The following is an 18,503-nucleotide window of genomic DNA, read 5'->3' as shown; positions in this document are numbered from 1 at the left end:
CACCTTTTGCCTATGTGGATCAGTTTTGACCATATGGGGTCAATAAGGAATACTAATGGAAGAGTTACGGTATTATGAATTATATAGCATAAATTGGAATGAATTATAGCAATGTTTCTCGAAGCTCTGAAACAATGTTCATGTCACTGCAGAGTTTTACTGGGTAATTTGAAAAACTATCTTAACTTTCGTGAGGCTCAATTTACACAAAGTTAAAATCTTTGAAGTGGAAGGACATACATACCGATAGTCAGTCTTTAAATAGGGCTGTCGTGCTAGAAATATATCTTTTTAAAGTGCAGCAAACTTTAGATATGCTTACTGCAGCAGCCATCCTTTCCAGTCCATTTTTTTCCAGATAAAAAGCACACAAGGATTCCTTTGTATGATGTGCAGTTGTGTTGAATGGTTGCAAATCCTCACTCATCCTTGGCCACCTTAACTTTGGAGGCACACTCATATTGACCCCAGTTAAATCATACATCACCGCTGGCTTTGGACTTGAGTGTAAAATAAAATGTTCCAGTGGCTGCACTGCAGAAGGTGCCTGTATCCACTGCCTCTTATTACTCTTAAATGTTATGCAAAAGATAACATGCTGAAGGAACTTAGCAAGTCAGGCAACATCTGTGGAGGAAAACAAAAGGCCATGCTTCGGGTTGGGACCCTTCTTCACACTGTCCATTTTCCACCACGGCTGCTGCCTGACTCGTGTGTACAGAAAGCAAAGAGTGGAGTGACTAGTGGGGTACCGCAAGGCTCGGTGCTGGGACCGCAGATATTTACAATATACATTAATGACTTGGATGAAGGGATTAAAAGTAACATTAGCAAATTTGCAGATGACACAAAGCTGGGGAGCAGTGTGAACTGAGAGGAAGATGCTATGAGGTTGCAGGGTGACTTGGACAGGCTGTGTGAGTGGGCGGATGCATGGCAGATGCAGTTTAATGTGGATAAGTGTGAGGTTATCCACTTTGGTGGTAAAAATAGGAAGGCAGATTATTATCTGAACGATGTCAAGTTAGGAAAAGGGGACTTACAACGAGATCTGGGTGTCCTATTGCATCAGTCACTGAAAGGAAGCATGCAGGTACAGCAGGCAGTGAAGAAAGCCAATGGAATGTTGGCCTTCATAACAAGAGTTGAGTATAGGAGCAAAGAGGTCCTACAGTTGTACAGGCCCCTAGTGAGACCGCACCTGGAGTACTGTGTGTAGTTTTGGTCTCCAAATTTGAGGAAGGATATTCTTGCTATTGAGGGCGTGCAACGTAGGTTTACTAGGTTAATTCCCGGAATGGCGGGACTGTCGTATGTTGAAAGACTGGAGCGACTAGGCTTATATACACTGGAATTTACATGGATGAGAGGGGATCTTATTGAAACATAAGATTATTAAGGGGTTGGAGGAGGAAACATGTTCCCAATGTTGGGGGAGTCCAGAACCAGGGGCCACAGTTTAAGAATAAGGGATAGGCCATTTAGAACAGAAATGAGGAAAATCTTTTTCAGTCAGAGAGTTGTAAATCTGTGGAATTCTCTGCCTCAGAAGGCAGTGGAGGCCAGTTCTCTGAATGCTTTCAAGAGAGAGCTAGATAGAGCTCTTAAGGATAGCGGAGTTAGGGGGTATGGGGAGAAGGCAGGAACGGGGTACTGATTGAGAATGATCAACCATGATCACATTGAATGGTGGTGCTGGCTCGAAGGGCCGAATGGCCTACTCCTGCACCTATTGTCTATTTCCACCAGGGCTTTTCCCCCCTCACTATTTAAACATCTTTAGTCTCCTTTCACATGTTATTGGAGTTGTTTTTCATTTGAATAAAATAAAATGAAGCTCCCTCTCAGAGTTAAAGCACATTTTAAAATAAAGCATGCAAACATGTATTAAATATTTTCCTATTAAGATTACAATGTCATTTCATGACATTTAACTTCAGCCGCAGACATAATTGGCAATTGAACTTGGGACTTATCTTGAAAGAAAGCATTCTGGGAGATGTAGTGCTAGTATAAAGCCTTCACTAGTGTAGGGAGGAACTCCACATGCTGGCTGAAGATAGACACAAAATGCTGGAGTAACTCAACGGGACAGGCAGCATTTCTGGAGAGAAAGAATGGGTGATGTTTCGGGTCGAGACCCTTCTTCAGTCAGTCAGGGGAGAGTGAAACTAGAAATATGGACGGGTAAGGTGTGAAAACGACAGATCAAAGCAGACAATCAAGGAATTGTAGAATGGTTCATTGTTGGCTATAGGGAAGCTAACAACGAGGCATATAAACAGTAAAATTAATCAGGAGGATGGTGAAGTTGCCTGTTTACACCAAAGATAGACTAATCTTATGGACAGTGTCTTATGGACAGAAAAACTAGCAGTGTGTAGGAAGGAACTGCAGTTGCTGGTTTACACCAAAGATAGACTAATCTTATGGACAGTAAAACTAGTAGTGTGTATGAAGGACAATAGGTGCAGGAGTAGGCCATTCGGCACTTCGAGCCAGCACCACCATTCAATGTGATCATGGCTGATCATTCTCAATCAGTACCCCGTTCCTGCCTTCTTCGCATACCCCCTGACTCTGCTATCCTTAAGAGCTCTATCTAGTTCTCTCTTGAATGCATTCAGAGACTTGGCCTCCACTGCCTTCTGAGGCAGTGAATTCCACAGATTTACAACTCTGACTGAAAAAGTTTTTCCTCATCTCCATTCTAAATGGCCTACCCCTTATTCTTAAACTGTGGCCCCTGGTTATGGACGCCCCCAACATTGGGAACATGTTTCCTGCCTCTATCGTGTCTAACCCCTTAATAATCTTATATGTCAATAGTCGTTTATTTGTCACATACACATAAATGTGTAGTGAAATGAAACATTATGATAAGATATCGATAAGATCCCGTCTCATCGTTCTAAATTCCAGTGTATTGGAACTGCAGATGCTGGTTTTCATCGAAGATAGATCTACTATAACGGACAGTGTTTATCTTTTGGACAGTGGAACTAGTTGGAGAACCAGGGTGTGGGATCTTCACTGGATCCAACAGAGATGGGGGCTACATGTCCCAGAAGGCGTTGGGGGCTGAGCACAACGGAGATGGGGACTACATGTCCCAGAAGGCGTTGGGGGCTGAGCCCAACGGTTATGGGACTACATGTCCCAGAAGGCGCTGGGGGCGGGCTGAGTCGGGCGGAATTGGGAACTACATGTCCCAGAAGGGCTGGGGGCGGTCTGAGCCCAGGTGACCAACGGCAGCCAATCGCCGCTGTCGTTACAGCGCAGCGCCGAGCGGGTTTTGTAAGGCGAAATGGCGGCGCGTCTGAGGGGAGCCCGGCTCTGACCGGGCGTTTACCTGGAAGAAAAGGGGGGGGGGGAGGCTAAACTACTTCCACAGCAAGGTACGCGTACTTTATTCTAAATGTCATTATGTTGGCGGAGACGAATGTGCGGACGGCGCCCCCCCGTGGCCTTCGCCGAGTGACAGACACGGCGCCGCCACGAAGGATGCTGTCGCCGCTTTCAACGCCCGGTTCTGCTGGGGGTGCGCACCCCTCCCCCTCCCCCCGGGGGGCGCGGCCTGCCGCTGACTGACAGCCGGGATCACCAATCAAATCGCGGTCTTTCCCGGCCCCGCCCGGGCTCCGGACCAATCAGAAGCCGACGGAGGCGGGTCAATCAACTGAGCAGTCGTCAACAACTCGTCTCAAAGTGCTGGAGTTACTCAGTGGGTCAGGTAGCATCTGTGGAGAGAAGGAATGGGGATGGTTCGGCTCCAGGCTCTTCTTCAGACTGTGAATCAGAGGAGAGGGAGACTAGAGATATAGAAATAGTACAAAGAGCATGGAAGGTGTGAAAACGACAGATCAAAGCAGACAGACACAAAGTGCTGGAGTTACTCAGTGGGTCAGGCAGCATCTGTGGAGAGAAGGAATGGGTGATTGTTCAGCTCCAGACTTTTCTTCAGACTGTGAATCCGAGGAGAGGGAGATGAGAGACACGGAAATAGTAGAAAGAGCAAAAGTACAAAGAAGTCTGAAGAATGGTGTCGACCCGAAACGTCACCGATTCCTTCTCTCCAGAGATGGTGCCTGACCTGCTGAGTTACTCCAGCATTTTGTGTCTACCTCCGATTTAAACCAGGATCTGCAGTTTTCTTTCCCACACTAGTACAAAGAGCATGTAAGGTGGGAAAATGACAAATCAAAGCAGACGGACACAAAGTGCTGGAGTGAATTCATGCAAAAGGCAAATATGTCAGATGCTGGAAATATGATGTGAAAACAGAAAATGCTGAGGATTCTCAGCAGGCCAGGTGAACATGTGGAGAGAGCAACAGCGCCACCATCCCAGAGTAATGGCTCCCTCCTGCCCAATCATGGGAGATAATTGAGCCAAAACACCAAGTCTACACCCCTCTCCCACAGATGCTGACTAACCTATAGTGCATGTATTCACTTCAGAGCTGGCCATTAATGGACCTTCAACGTCTTTTCCTAGTTGATGTCAGACTGTCATCCATCTTGCCTTGGTCTATAGCCATACAGACATTCCAGCTCAAAATTCTACCATCTGAAGTCTCTCATGTCTTAACCTGAAATATTGACTTTATTTCCCCTCTTCATTGGTGCTGTCAATTGTACTTTAAATTAATATCTCCTTTTTGCCAATGCAAAAAGAAATAGGTCCTGCCAATTTATTCTGTGAAGACCCCTCAAAATTCAATTCATCTAAATTTCGTCTCCCTTTCCCCTCATCTGCCCCATAGAAAAAAAAACAAGCCTATCCAATCTTTTCATTCAGGTAGTCTTTCAGTCCTGAGAACATCCCCTTTGCACTCCTCCTTTGCACATCTTCATATCATATCATATCATATATCTACAGCCGGAAACAGGCCTTTTTGGCCCTCCAAGTCCGTGCCGCCCAGTGATCCCCGTACATTAACACTATCCTACACCCACTAGGGACAATTTTTACATTTACCCAGCCAATTAACCTACATACCTGTACGTCTTTGGAGTGTGGGAGGAAACCGAAGATCTCGGAGAAAACCCACGCAGGTCACGGGGAGAACGTACAAACTCCTTACAGTGCAGCACCCGTAGTCAGGATCGAACCTGTGTCTCCGGCGCTGCATTCGCTGTAAAGCAGCAACTCTACCGCTGCGCTACCGTGCCGCCTTGTGATATCTTCCTTGTGATATCCATACGATTCTATTGTATCATATACATACTGGCTTGAAACTACACGAGCTGTAATGTATTGTGTGACCTCTTGCATCACCATCCTCCTACTTAATAGCAACATGTTCTCTTTTTAAACTGTTACCAGCTTGTCCTGGTATCTGGTAGCTCCCTCATCATTGTAATTCTTATTGTTGATGGAGGCCAGTTTTCCAATTTATGTGTGTGCCTCAGTATAATTATTTTAAGGCCTTACTTTGTTTTCTTTGCCAAGTTTAATCTCTGTTCTCTTGTAGGGTTTTAATCTGATAAGAAAAATGGAACAACACCCAGACAAGATGAAAACTCCAGCTTTTTTGGCTGATTTGGGCAAACCTACACTACGGGGAATTAAGAAGTGCCCAAAGTGTGGCACATTCAATGGTACTCGTGGTTTGAGCTGCAAGAACAAAAGTTGTGGTGCTGTCTTCAGGGATGGAGTTCGAAAGCAACAACCCAGCGTCGATGCTGTCCGCATTGTCACCGGATCGTCTTCGCAGGTGTACTCAGTGAGACTTCGAGATCGAGGACCTGACTACAGAGGCTTTGTGGAACTAGGCACAACTGAAGCAATTCAGACAGTAGATGGAACCATTATTACCCATATAACAGGCCGATGCTTGGTCCCCACGTGTTTCAAAGTATCTTCTCAAGGAGGTGCTGAGAATCAATGTCAGCATATTAAGCTTGCCATGGAGTGTCATATGGAAGCCACACCACATACGCTTAAGAGCTCTGTGCTGAACTCTCTTCAAGTGACCACTGAAACAAAGCAGGCTATCTGGACCTTGGCGACTGAATCGAGTGGGCCCCTGGTGCAGAGGATCACTAAAACTATCATGGTGGTGAAGTGCAAAGCTAGCCCGAAGCACAGTTTAGGATTTCTGCACGTTTCCTTCCATGAGAAAACTAGGACTAAAGGTGTTATGGAGCACAAGTTCTACTGTTCATGCCAGGCCTTCAAAGCCAGCAAATCGAGCAGCAACAAAGAGGAGACACCAAAACATTGCATCCACTTCTATGCATGTGTTTGTGCTTTTGCTAGCGATGAGAAGTTAGGGCAAGAGTTCTCATATATCATCAATTTTGATTCTACTGGTAGGTGCAAAAATATGAATATAAATTAAACTGCATTAAATGCTGAATTTCCAAAAAATGTTGGAATGACTTGAAGTTCAACGCAGACTTCCATCTTCTAAGCTCATCAAGTCTGGAAATACAAATTTGAGAATACTAATTTGAGATTAAGGAGGAGGTGTGGGGGCTCTTGAAGAACATTAAGGTGGATAAATCCTCAGGACTTGATGGGATTTTGAGAGAGCTTATTGAGAGAGGCATGTGAGAAGATTGGGAAGCAATCTTGACGAACATCTTTGTGTCTTCTTTAACCACGGGCGAGGTCTTGGAAGACTGGAGAGTAGCTAATGTTGTTCCTTTATTTAAGTAGAGTGAATCCAGGGAATTATAGGCCAGTGAGCCTCACGTTAGCGATAGGGAAGCTATTGGAAAGGGTACTTTGGGATAGGATTTACTCTCAATTGGATGGGAATGGGTTAATTACGGACAGTCAACGTGGCTTTTCACATGGCAGGTCATGTCTTACCAATTTGATCGAGGATTGTTAAGAGGTGGTGAAGGTGATCGATGAGGGTAGGGCGGTGGATGTTACCTACAGCGATTTTAGTAAGGAATTTGATAAAATCTCCCATTGTTGGTGGATCCAGAAGATTAAGATAAACAGGATAAATAGTGACTAGATCATATAGATTCGGAACCGGCTTAATGATAGAAGACTGAGGGTTATGGTGGAGGGACAATATTCAGGCTGGATGTATGCGACCAGTGGTGTTCTGCAGGGATCAGTGCTAATTAATTTGGATGTAAACATAGACGGGTTGGTTAGTAAGTTTCTTACGATACCAAGATTGTGGCTTTGTGAGGAAGGCTGTCAAAGTATACAATGGGATATAGATCAGCCACAGAAATGGATGGAGAAATGGCAGATAGAGTTTAATTTAAGCAAGTGTGAGGTGTTGCACTTTGGGAGGTCAAATGTAAGGGGAAAATATGCAATTCAAGGCGTTACCCTTAACAGTATTGATGTATAGATGGATCTTGGAGGAATTGGAGGAACAGCATCTCATATTTCGCTTGGGCAGCTACAGCCCAGCGGTATGAATATTGATTTCTCTCACTTCAGGTAACCCCGGCATTCCCTATCTCTCTATCCCTTCCTCACCCAAGTCGCACTAGCTTCTCATTTTTACCCTACAAACAGCTTACCTTCGCCTGTTTCCTTTATCATCGTTACTTTTTTGCATATCTTTCATTCATTGTTCTTTATCTCTCCACATCACCGTCAATATCTCTCGTTTCCTTTATCCCTGACCAGTCTGAAGAAGGGTCTCGACCTGAAGCGTCACCCATTCCTTCTCTCCAGAGATGCTGCCTGTCCCGCTGGGTTACTCCAGCTTTTTGTGTCTATCTTCAGTTTAAACCAGCATCTGCAGTTCCTTCTTACGCAAAGCATATGGTATGCTTGCTTTCATAAGTCGGGCATTGGATATAAGAGCCAGGCAGTAATGAAGCAGCTTTATAGGACTTTGGTTAGGCCACATTTGGATTATTGTATGCACTTTTAGTCTCCCCATTACAGGAAGGATGTGGAAACTTTGGAAAGCGTGCAGAGGAGGTTTACCAGAATGATGCCTGAATTGGGGGGTATTAGCCAAAGGGAGAGGTTGGATAGACTTGGATTGTTCTCTCTGGAATGCCAGAGGTTGAAGGGAGGCCTGACTATGAGATTATGATATAAATTATGAGGCATGAATAGGGTAGACAGTCAGAATCTTTTTTACAGGATGGAAAATTCATTTACTAAAGGGGATTGCTTTCAGGTGAGAGGGGAAAACTTTAAAGGAGATGTGCGGGGGCAAGTTTACACAGAGGGTGGTGAGTGGCTGGAACGATCTGCTGGAGGTGGTAGTTGAGGCAGGCATTTAAAAGACTTTTGGATAGGCAAATACAAAATGCAGGGAATGGAGCGATCCAGATTATGTGCAGGTAGATAAGAGATGGTTTTGGCATCATGGTCGGCACAGATATTATGGGCCAAAGGGCCCGTTCTTGTGCTGTACCGTTCCAAGTTCTATGTTCATAAACATGCATTCCTTTCTCCACCTTGTACCTACGTAGCTTTTTGAACTATCAATGTTATCTTTCGCCTTCTTTGTGGATGAATATTTTCCTCCTTAATTCACTATTGGATTTATGATTATTAATTTTGAAATGCTGACCTAATATTGAACACAACTTTAATTAGGACTTCAGCCGAATTCTGAGAGGCGACTGCTGGCAATTTACCCCCAGGACTTCACAGCTCAGGCCGCAGCCAATGCCACTTCAAAAGCAAAAAAGAGGAAAATGGATGATTTAACAGGTAAGCAATTACACCACTTTACGTTTCTTCCCTGGGTAACATCACAATTGACAAGGTCAAATCACTAATAGGAGCACATAAACCATTACAGACTCCACTGTCAATAACGGTTTAGATTCCTCCTCCCGGCCTTGGTTCTGTCCTGATGTGGAATTGAAACCCTACATTGTTGCATAATGCATAATTCTGGCGTTTTATTCTATTTCCCAAACCAACCGATTTCATCACTCCCCCAGCAGTAGCTAAGTATTCAGCTGACCTAATACAACTTGGTATCAAAATTTATTACATTAATGCTCTTGCAAAGTACATTACCACATTTTATTATGTTACAGCATCAGTTAAGTGCAAATTATTGCATCTTAATGCCCATCAGGAAATGAAACTCTGTGCAGACTTTGTTGTTCAGCCACTGGACTCAAATCTACGGTACAGCATAGTCCAGTAAAAGACTGACATTGCCACACCTATAAATTGTTCCTTTCAATCAACCAGTTTTCTCTATCATGATTGTCGTCTGGTTTCTGTCCCCAAATCAGAACACAGTCATAGATACAGTGCTGAAACAGCCCTTCAGCCACCAAATCCATGCAGATCATCAGCAACCCATCTCCACTAATTTTACATTCATTCCATTTAATTCTCCTCACCTTCTCATCATTGTTCTTCAGATTCTACCATTCGCATACCTACTAGGGGCAATTAACAGTGCCATTTGACCTACCAATCTACACTTCTTTTGTGATGTGGGTTGGGGGAGCTGGGGCCTGTACAGGAAACCTATGCAATTATGGGAAGAAGTTGTAACTTGCTCAACAATGTTCAGTTGAAAGGAATGGGTCAACTCGGACACAGTTCTAATATCAGGCAAAGAAACAGAGACACAAGAGACTGCAGTTGCTAGAGTCTGCAGTGGCAAACAATCCGCAGGAGGAACCCAGTGGCTCGAGCAGCATTCTTGGGGTGATAGGAACTATCGACATTTTGGGTTGAGACCCTGCATCGGGAAGGGAGTCCCTTATTTTTTAGCACCAATAGTCTTTCCTCAGCTGATGTATGATTGCACCGCCCCTTGGAAGAATCACAGGTGGACTGGATGAGGAACTTCACCTTCATGAATGGCTGAGTCAGGCTACCACTGGTCAAGCTGGTCCACGCATGAAAGCACGCATGCTGGACCACATCTGTGGCAGTGAGGACTAACACAAAGGATAAACCTCTTGACCTCGTCCTTATTAATTCAATTTCACAGAAAGCAATCTTTAGGCATTTCAGTTCATTCCTGAAAACATAAAGTGACTGCTTATTCAGACTGCAGATGCTGACATCTTGAGCAAAACATAAAGAGCTGGAGGAACTCAGCAGGTCAGGCAGCATCATGGAGAGGATGGACAGAAAACATTTGGATCCATCAGTCTGAAGAAGGGTCCTGACCCGAAATGTTCCCTGTCCATTCCCACCATGGATGCTGCCTGACCTGTTGAGTTCCTCCAGCACTTTATGTTTTGCTTATTAGGAATTTTCCATTACATTTTTGATGTGCACCATTTGGTTGCTGGGAAGGGCTTGGTGGTGAGTGGTGCAACTCCTGATTTTCTCAAGCCTCATCCTATAATCGATCGGGTTTTTGTGCTTAGAATTATCATGAGTTGTGAGTTCCAAATACAGTACTACACAAGTAGGTGTAAAGTTGATGATGTTTGATAGTGCGCAACAATGCATTTGTGGAATTCTAACATGAGAAAGCACCCTCTCAGTAGCAACCACTTGCTGTGGTTTTCTTGTTTGCATTAAAAATGGTTAAAAAACAAATTAATAGTCAGCAGTTTGGTGTGGTGGAACGCTAAGAAATGCTGTGGATTAGTTACTAAGCAAGTTCCTGGGCAAATTCCTTTGTAGGTTATTTATCACTTTCCAACATTACGGTAGAATATGGTTTGCTTTCCAACAGTGTGAAAAATTCCACAGTGATAATGGCTGATGCCTAGAGAAAAGGTACCAGCCACCCAACATATAAATGTTTTTGTCTTTGGTGCAGCAGCTCATGTAGACTGCAGAGTGATCTTTCTTCCTTCTTTCAGCTGTGAGTCAACCTCTCGATGAATCACAAGTGAACCTGTCATTTCAAGATTGGCTGGCTAGTGTCACCGAACGGATTAATCAAACTATGCATTACCAATTCGATGGTGAGCAATATGCTTTCATAAACTCTCTAACTAAATTAAAGGATCTTGCATTATAGAATTGTCTTCTAATTGTTGCTGATAATATTACCAACAACTTTTTGTTTTATCATCTCATAGTCTTGCTTTGTAACAATATAATTTAATGCTGTGCTACTTGGTGCGGATGTTTATTAGGAGAAATTACCAATGCCATTTTCACGTCCACTTTATTTGAATGTTGACCACAGGGTGCATTAAGGCACCAGAAACTTTCATCGCTATAATCTGTGGCTGAGGAAGAAAAACTTTGCGTGTGTTCCATTAATAAATATTGGAATCACATTCAAAGTCCTAAAATCGTGGACATAAAGTTCATTATGTTTGCAAAAAGATATCAGGTCATTTGGGGAATTTTATCTTCAGCAAGCATTGCATTTTAGTAGCAACCTCGACAGTGTTAAATAGCACCCGATGTGATTCACCAATATTCTTTTTCATAACATGATCTTTCCAAGCAAAACAAAATTATGTGCATGCTGGTTTAATATATCATTCACTCCAGCTAGAGATGCTAATGGATGTGTTTGAAAAGTTTTCTACATCAACACACAATTTAAAAAAAAATCTGACTCTTTTTTTCTTTTGTGTGTTTACAGCAATAATTTTCACTCACTTCGGGAGCTCTCTCGCTCTCTCAAGCCATTTGCTCTTTGACCAAACTGTCAGTCACTTGCGCTAAGGTGCTTTCTTTGGGTTGATGTCAAAAGATGTTTTTGGATTGATTCAATTTTTGTTAAACCTTGCAAAGACATTACCCCATTAAAGATAACTATAAATACAAGTTGTTGTTTGAGGTGCTGCATGATTGAAAGCTGTGGTTCATGTTATCAAGGGTGTAATTTCAATGCAGGTTGTTGTTAATGCAGGCAAACCTGAGTCACTGGTGTTCCACGTCCCTCAGGCTTTCTTCGATGCTCTGCAGCAGAGAATTTCCATGGGAAGTAAAAAGAAACGCCTTCCTAACTCCACTACAGGTAATGTGAAATGCTCTAGTTTGAAAAAACACCAGACCCCAGGATCAATGTATCTTGGTTATAGTATGCGGGAGAAAAGTAAGACTGGAAATAGAACAAAATGGATTTGAAAGATAGTAGGTGCACAAAACTTGAAAACCCCATCACTAGCGAGTTAAGAGAGTGCAGGAAATATAACCCGATGAGTTTCAGCTTATTTGTTTCAGCCTGTTACTTAGACTGGTGTCATGATCCTGACTCAGGCCGCAAACATGGTCACCCTCCCAGTAACATACGTTAGATCTCACAACCATGCACATCCGTGCGATTGCTAGCCTACGGCTAACAAGGATGTAACGTACTAACAGATGCACGGTGGCGCAGCGGTAGAGTTGCTGCCTTACAGCGAATGCAGCGCCGGAGACTCAGGTTCGATCCTGACTACGGGCGCCATCTGTACGGAGTTTGTACGTTCTCCCCGTGACCTGCATGGATTTTCTGCGAGATCTTCGGTTTCCTCCCACACTCCAAAGACCTACAGGTATGTAGGTTAATTGGCTGGGTAAAATGTAAAAATTGTCCCTAGTGTGTGTAGGATAGTGTCAGTGTGCGGGGATCGCTGGGCGGTGCGGGCTCGGTGGGCCGAAGGACCTATTTCCGCGCTGTATTTCTAAATCTAAAAATCTAGATGTTTAACTTTGGGGATTTTCAAACAATCAGTTAGTGGATTACCAGAGTTTTACTGTTCGTTGCTTCTGGGATACTGGTTCCAGATTCATTCCAGGGAGATGAGATAAATATTGTCCTTTTCTGCAGTTGGATAAAATTAGTTTTAATCAGTTAAACTGGGTGTTCATGTAGTGAGAATGAAATAGAAGGTGATCAGTCCATTGGATCCAAAAAATTGTCAGGATGTGGAACTCACCAACATGAGGAGTTACTGAGATGAATCGTTTTAATGGGAAAGCCTGGTAAGCATACATGTGTGGGGAAAACATGGAAGGTCATTCTATTAGGTTGTGAAGTAGTAATGTATAAATACATGGAGCATAAACAGCAGCAAATTGCAGTAAATTCTATATTGCACTTTGTAGTGTGACATGCCTATTGTTTTATTTAAAACTAGACAAAAGTGGACCCATTGGGCCCAAACCTCTCCTGCATTGGTGCAGCATCCTGTCCTCCCTCCCTCCCCTCTCTCCTCAACCCCCCCTCCCCGCTCCCTTCTCCCCCACCCCACCCCTTCCTCCCTCCCTCCTCTTCCCCCTCATTTAAACTATAAAATGTGAATAACTTTAAATATATAACACCGATTTCAATAAAACTACTTGCATTATCACTAAAATGGTGAGTAAGGTGGGCCTAAAATTGTCACGCTATCGTGTACCGTTTTGGCTGAAGTTCAGTCACAAACCAGATAACAAACGAGCTTTAGTATATAGCTGTGAAAACTCATTCAGAGGAAGCAGGAAAATGGTTGGGGTGGTTTTTTGGAGCATTTCCTTTGTTTCCTGTCCACCCTGGTGGAAAACCAGATTGGGCGCAAAGTGGATTGTGTATTATTCTGCATTTTATATGATGTGATGTGATATCCCTGATTTGATGAGCAGCATTGGAAAACTTAACACTGAAAGGATAGACGGAAGGGGCCAAAGGTATTCAATATTTACAAGTTGCTAACTTATCACTCGTGACTTGACCCATTTGATCTCAGCTTTGATGCATCACCACAGTCAAGTTCCAATGAGTAAGTGGCAGGTTTAACCCAATAATAACCCATGCCTGCTGTGGAAAAGGGAGCAATAGACCAACCGCTGAGAACTTTACATATTTGAAGTTACATAGAGTGAATCAATAACGTCTGCTATGGGGACGTTAGCAGGAGAAATTAACTATCTTTCCTTTTGTCTGTTTGTAACCTGAATTCAGGTTTTGTTCGAAAGCATGCATTACCTCTGGGAACGTTCTCCAAGTACACCTGGCAGATCACAAATGTTCTTCAGATCAAACAGATATTTGATACCCCTGAGGTAGGTATTACATCTCTCAGAAGTGGTTCTTAAACGTCAATGGGATTGGGGGAGGGGGGAATTGAAAAAGAGAGATGGTTGAAATCTGCATTGTGCTAACAATATGTGCAGGAAGGAACTGCAGATGCTGGTTCAAAGTCTGAAGAAGGGTCTCGATCCGAAACGTCAGCCATTCCTTGTCTCCACAGTTACTCCAGCATTTTGGTGTCTATTTTTGCTAATATGCCTCGGTGCTCCGCTCGCAAGAAACAACATGAACATACAGTAAACAATTAAGAATAAAGCATAAAACATTAAAACATTAGGAATACAACATTACGGTTTAAACATGTGAGTGAAATAAACCAGAGCAAAGAGACGACAGACTTTTGGTTATTGAGTAGAGCTACTATTTGCGGAAAAGAAGCTGTTTTTATGTCTGGCTGTGGCTGTTTTTATGTCTGGCTGTGGCTGTTTTGACAGTCCGGAGTCGCCTTCCAGAGGTAAGTGCTTCAAAGACTTTGTGGCCAGGGTGAGAGGGGTGAGAGATGATCTTGCCTGTTCACTTCCTGGCCCTTGCAGTGTACAGTTCGTCAATGGGGGGAAGGTTGCAGCCAACAACCTTCTCAGCTAATCTGTCCTGTATGGGAAGTAAGAGTGTTGCCCTCTGAGCCACAGCTAACCTGGTAAATTCTGCACTCTCATAAGGTGCTTTCACATTCTGTTGTTTAATTTCTTAAGGAAACATTCCAGAAAATTAAATTAAATGCAGAGTATGGATATCACAACAGTGGTGTTCAAATTCTGTTTATTCTATTGACCCAAGGCCAATTGACCCATTGTTTTATTGACCCACTGGCCACCTAAGATGCTCTGGTTCCAAGGTCCTTCTTGGTTATAGAGGTTGTGTGTTTGGGAGGCAATGTCAGAGAACATGATTTATTCTAGTGCATATTCTAAATGACACATAGTACAGCAATGGGGTTGAGCATTTGGGTGACTGAATAAATGTTCACGTGGCCTCACACAAAACACTGGCTATTTCTTAGGGTTGAAGTCCACTAGAAATGGCCAGTTTGTCTGTCTTCACATTCAGTGCTTCCCTTCAGAGGAAGATATGTAAGTTGAATGGGTTTAAACCCAACACACAGAACCTGATCTGATCTACTGCTGAACTACTGAAGAAAATGCTTTATGAGAGAGCATTGCAACTGGCAATAAAAATAGAAAACATTGGAATTACTCAGGGTGTGCTATGAAGAGACAAATATGGTTGCTATTTGGGGATGACCATGAGAACAAGTTTGTTTTTAACATTAGCATTAAGTATATATGTTTACGCCATGTTTGTGCTCTAATGCATTGGAAGATAAAAGAGAAGACACATATTGTTGAGTAGTGAATATCTGAAACAGGTGATCATGCAAATGAAATACAAAAAAACACTGTAAATGACAATTTTTAACAAATCACCCACTCGAAAGTTTGACGAAACATTTTAGTCTGCTAACATTGTATTAATCTAATTAATGTTGTGCACAGCGGGAAATGGCTCTCGGGACTGGTAACAATTCTTCTTCAATAACCTTTCTGGCTTACAGATGCCATTGGAAATTACCCGCAGTTTTGTAAAGAACCGTGATGGCACTTATGAGTTGTTCAAATGCCCAAAGGTTCAGGTTGAAAGTATTGCTGAGGCTTACAGTCGAGTGGAAAAGCAGCCAACAATTCGACCACTGGAACTTAAGACCTTCCTGAGAGTGGGTGAGTATATCTGCTGCTGACTGACGTTCGGGTGCTTCTATATTTAATATCTGAAGGTGAATATTAATGCTGCCGTTGCTCCTTAATTCATGAACTGGTGTTAATTTTTATTTTTTGTGAATTTGTGCTTTTTAGAGAGTCTTTTGGCATATCTGAGCTACACCTTCCTGTCATTCCTCCAGGTGACATCAAATAAATAGATCCTTGAAATCTGAAATAAACACAGAATGCTGGCAATATTCAACAGCTTGAGTGGCAACTGAGCAGAGAGAAAGTTAACTTTGAGGTCATTGACAGTTCTGACGAAAGGTCATCAACCGTAAACATTAGCACTTTCTCCTCCTATGGATGCTGCCTGACATGCTGAGTATTTGCATCATTTCGTATTTTAGTGTAGAATGTGAAAGTTGCCTGGTTGTTGGCCACATTTATTTATCAGAAATTTGATCATGGGACTACCTTCCAACCCATTCCATTGCATTTATTAAGAGCCTATGTAATGGTTATATCATGATGCAGGATATAGGATTTTGAGATAATTTAAAAATATATTATTAGTAAAGGCATTCACCTAATCTTCACAGTTGATATCAAGGAATAGAAGGAATTTAGAAGGATGAGAGGAGATCTTATCAAAACGTATAAGATTATTAAGGGGTTGGACACGTTAGAGGCAGGAAACATGTTCCCAATGTTGGGGGAGTCCAGAACAAGGGGCCACAGTTTAAGAATAAGGGGTAGGCCATTTAGAACTGAGATGAGGAAAAACTTTTTCAGTCAGAGAGTTGTGAATCTGTGGAATTCTCTGCCTCAGAAGGCAGTGGAGGCCAATTCTCTGAATGCATTCAAGAGAGAGCTAGATAGAGCTCTTAAGGATAGCGGAGTCAGGGGGTATGGGGAGAAGGCAGGAACGGGGTACTGATTGAGAATGATCAGCCATGATCACATTGAATGGCGGTGCTGGCTCGAAGGGCCGAATGGCCTCCTCCTGCACCTATTGTCTATTAATTTATCTGAGGCAATGTTCTGTATTTGAGTGAGAGGTAAATGGCTACAGGGGGTGTCAGCTGAAAACATCATTACAATTTTATTTTGCATGGAAATGATTGAGTTGAAAGTTGTTATTTGAAACAAATCATATGGAATCAAGTTGATTGTGATCTATTCTGATTTTCATTTTGCTTCTGCAAAGTCATCACGACAAATGCGGTTCATAAGATCAGACGTGATAGGAGCAGAATTTGGCCTATCAAGTCTACTCCGCCATTCAATCATGGCTGATCTATCTCTTCTTCCAAACCCTGTTAAATAATGCGATGTGTTTCCATAGTCTCAGCTACTAATAATGCCTGATTTTTATAGATCATCTAAAGCATCTCAGGAATGCATTGAGATTATTAGCTTCAGAGTGCAAATTAAAACCGCATCCTTCTTGCTCAAATGAGATTTATAGCTAACTAATCCAAGATGACACATTATAAGCACTGGGTATGATATGCACATCATGAAATATTTGAAAGCTTTTTGGCCAGTGTGTGTCCTCGGATAAAACAACATTTGGCTCACTTTGGTGGAACAGATTTTTAAGCTATTTTAATTTGTGCCTTTTTGTGAAATTCACTGTGGAACTTTTATTCTCATCCAGGGAATATGTCTCCCGACCAGAAAGAACCTACTCCTTTTATAATTGAATGGATCCCAGATATTTTGCCTAAATCGAAGATTGGAGAAATGAGGGTTAAGTTTGAGTATGGTCACCACCGGAATGGACACATTGAATATAGAGAACAGCAATCCTCTCCGGAACAGACTATGGAACTCAGTCCCTCCCTAACCACCATCAATGTACATTGAAATCCCGACTTCATGCGGTCTCCACCTCTACCTCCCGCGCAGGTAGAAAGAAGATTCGGTGGAGCATTCAAAGGGAACGCAAAGGAGACTCTGGAAGGTCAGCTTTAAAAGTGAATGAGAATGGTTGAAACTCCACAGATTTGGAACCTTTGGACAGAAGACTTGTGAACTAAGTTTCAAACTTCTCGACACGTTAAACCCTATGCAATTACAGCTCAACGTAGTATTCAATTTTGACTATGAAAACGCATCACAGTATTTAAAAGATTAATCGTACGAACATTTGAATTTGCATTTTCCCAATTGTTTGGGAGGCTGTCAACAACACGCACGGATTGAGGAGGACTTGTATGGATCATTGTAAACTGGGAACATGCCTTATATTTATTTGGCTTCCGTTTACTCAGGACAAGATTGACTGGAGGCTTACACGCTTGTGATAAAGATCCAAAGAAAAATATACCTCGCATCGCATTTGCTGCATAGTTTGCAAGGACACTGATAGGATTGCAGGAGCCCTTATCTAAGCAGAGACCATCGCTTCTGGCCACACTAGCAGCCATTTGGCACTCTGAAGTCAGAGTTTGCCATGAATCATTGTTGGCAGGGAAGGACAGTTTCTGAAATGTAAAATAAAAGCTGAAAATACCAATAAAGTCTCAGTAGGTTAGGCCGCCTTGGTGGGAAGAGATTTTTTTTTTTAAACTCCATTGATGCTACCTGATCCGTGAGAAACTGACTTGCTGAGTATTTTCAGAATTTTTCACATTTTAGATCAGTTTTCCAACATTTGCAACTTTTTATTTTGCTTTAAGGTTTTCTAAAATGTTACTGTCAGAACAGTAAAATCAAGAATTTTAAATTTTACGGTAAAATTATAAAAGTTAAATCCTTTGTATTATTTCTTGTGAGTGGTTCTGCTCTTAGCATACAGTGTCTGAACAGCAGGCTGTGGGGACAGCGATTCTGTATTTAGCAAAACACAAAGTGCTGGAAGAATATTTTCTCAGACAGCATTGTTGGAAGGAATGGACAGGCGA

General features: G+C 42.6%; 1 protein-coding gene across 1 annotated transcript; it reads left to right on the top strand.

Annotated features, from left to right (window-relative positions):
• Nucleotides 1–3,304: 3,304 nt before the first annotated feature.
• On the top strand, nt 3,305–18,259 carry c36h2orf42 (chromosome 36 C2orf42 homolog). Its single transcript, XM_078428819.1, has 8 exons — nt 3,305–3,398; nt 5,477–6,317; nt 8,542–8,658; nt 10,740–10,844; nt 11,750–11,857; nt 13,766–13,866; nt 15,447–15,609; nt 17,255–18,259. Exons 2-8 carry the CDS (start codon nt 5,498–5,500, stop codon nt 17,461–17,463), a joined length of 1,623 nt encoding a protein of 540 aa, XP_078284945.1. The 5' UTR covers nt 3,305–3,398; nt 5,477–5,497; the 3' UTR covers nt 17,464–18,259.
• The last annotated feature ends 244 nt before the right edge of the window (nt 18,260–18,503 follow it).

Source organism: Rhinoraja longicauda, chromosome 36 (genome assembly GCF_053455715.1).
Source record: "Rhinoraja longicauda isolate Sanriku21f chromosome 36, sRhiLon1.1, whole genome shotgun sequence".
NCBI classification, from domain to species: domain Eukaryota; kingdom Metazoa; phylum Chordata; class Chondrichthyes; order Rajiformes; family Arhynchobatidae; genus Rhinoraja; species Rhinoraja longicauda.
This window is presented reverse-complemented; position numbering and strand designations above follow the sequence as displayed.

Coding starts and splice junctions, on each gene's coding strand:
- c36h2orf42 (XM_078428819.1), top strand. CDS start 5,498: ATGGAACAACACCCAGACAAGATGAAAACTCCAGCTTTTTTGGCTGAT. Junction 11,858..13,765: donor CCTTCCTAACTCCACTACAG/GTAATGTGAAAT, acceptor ACCTGAATTCAG/GTTTTGTTCGAAAGCATGCA. Junction 13,867..15,446: donor AGATATTTGATACCCCTGAG/GTAGGTATTACA, acceptor TCTGGCTTACAG/ATGCCATTGGAAATTACCCG.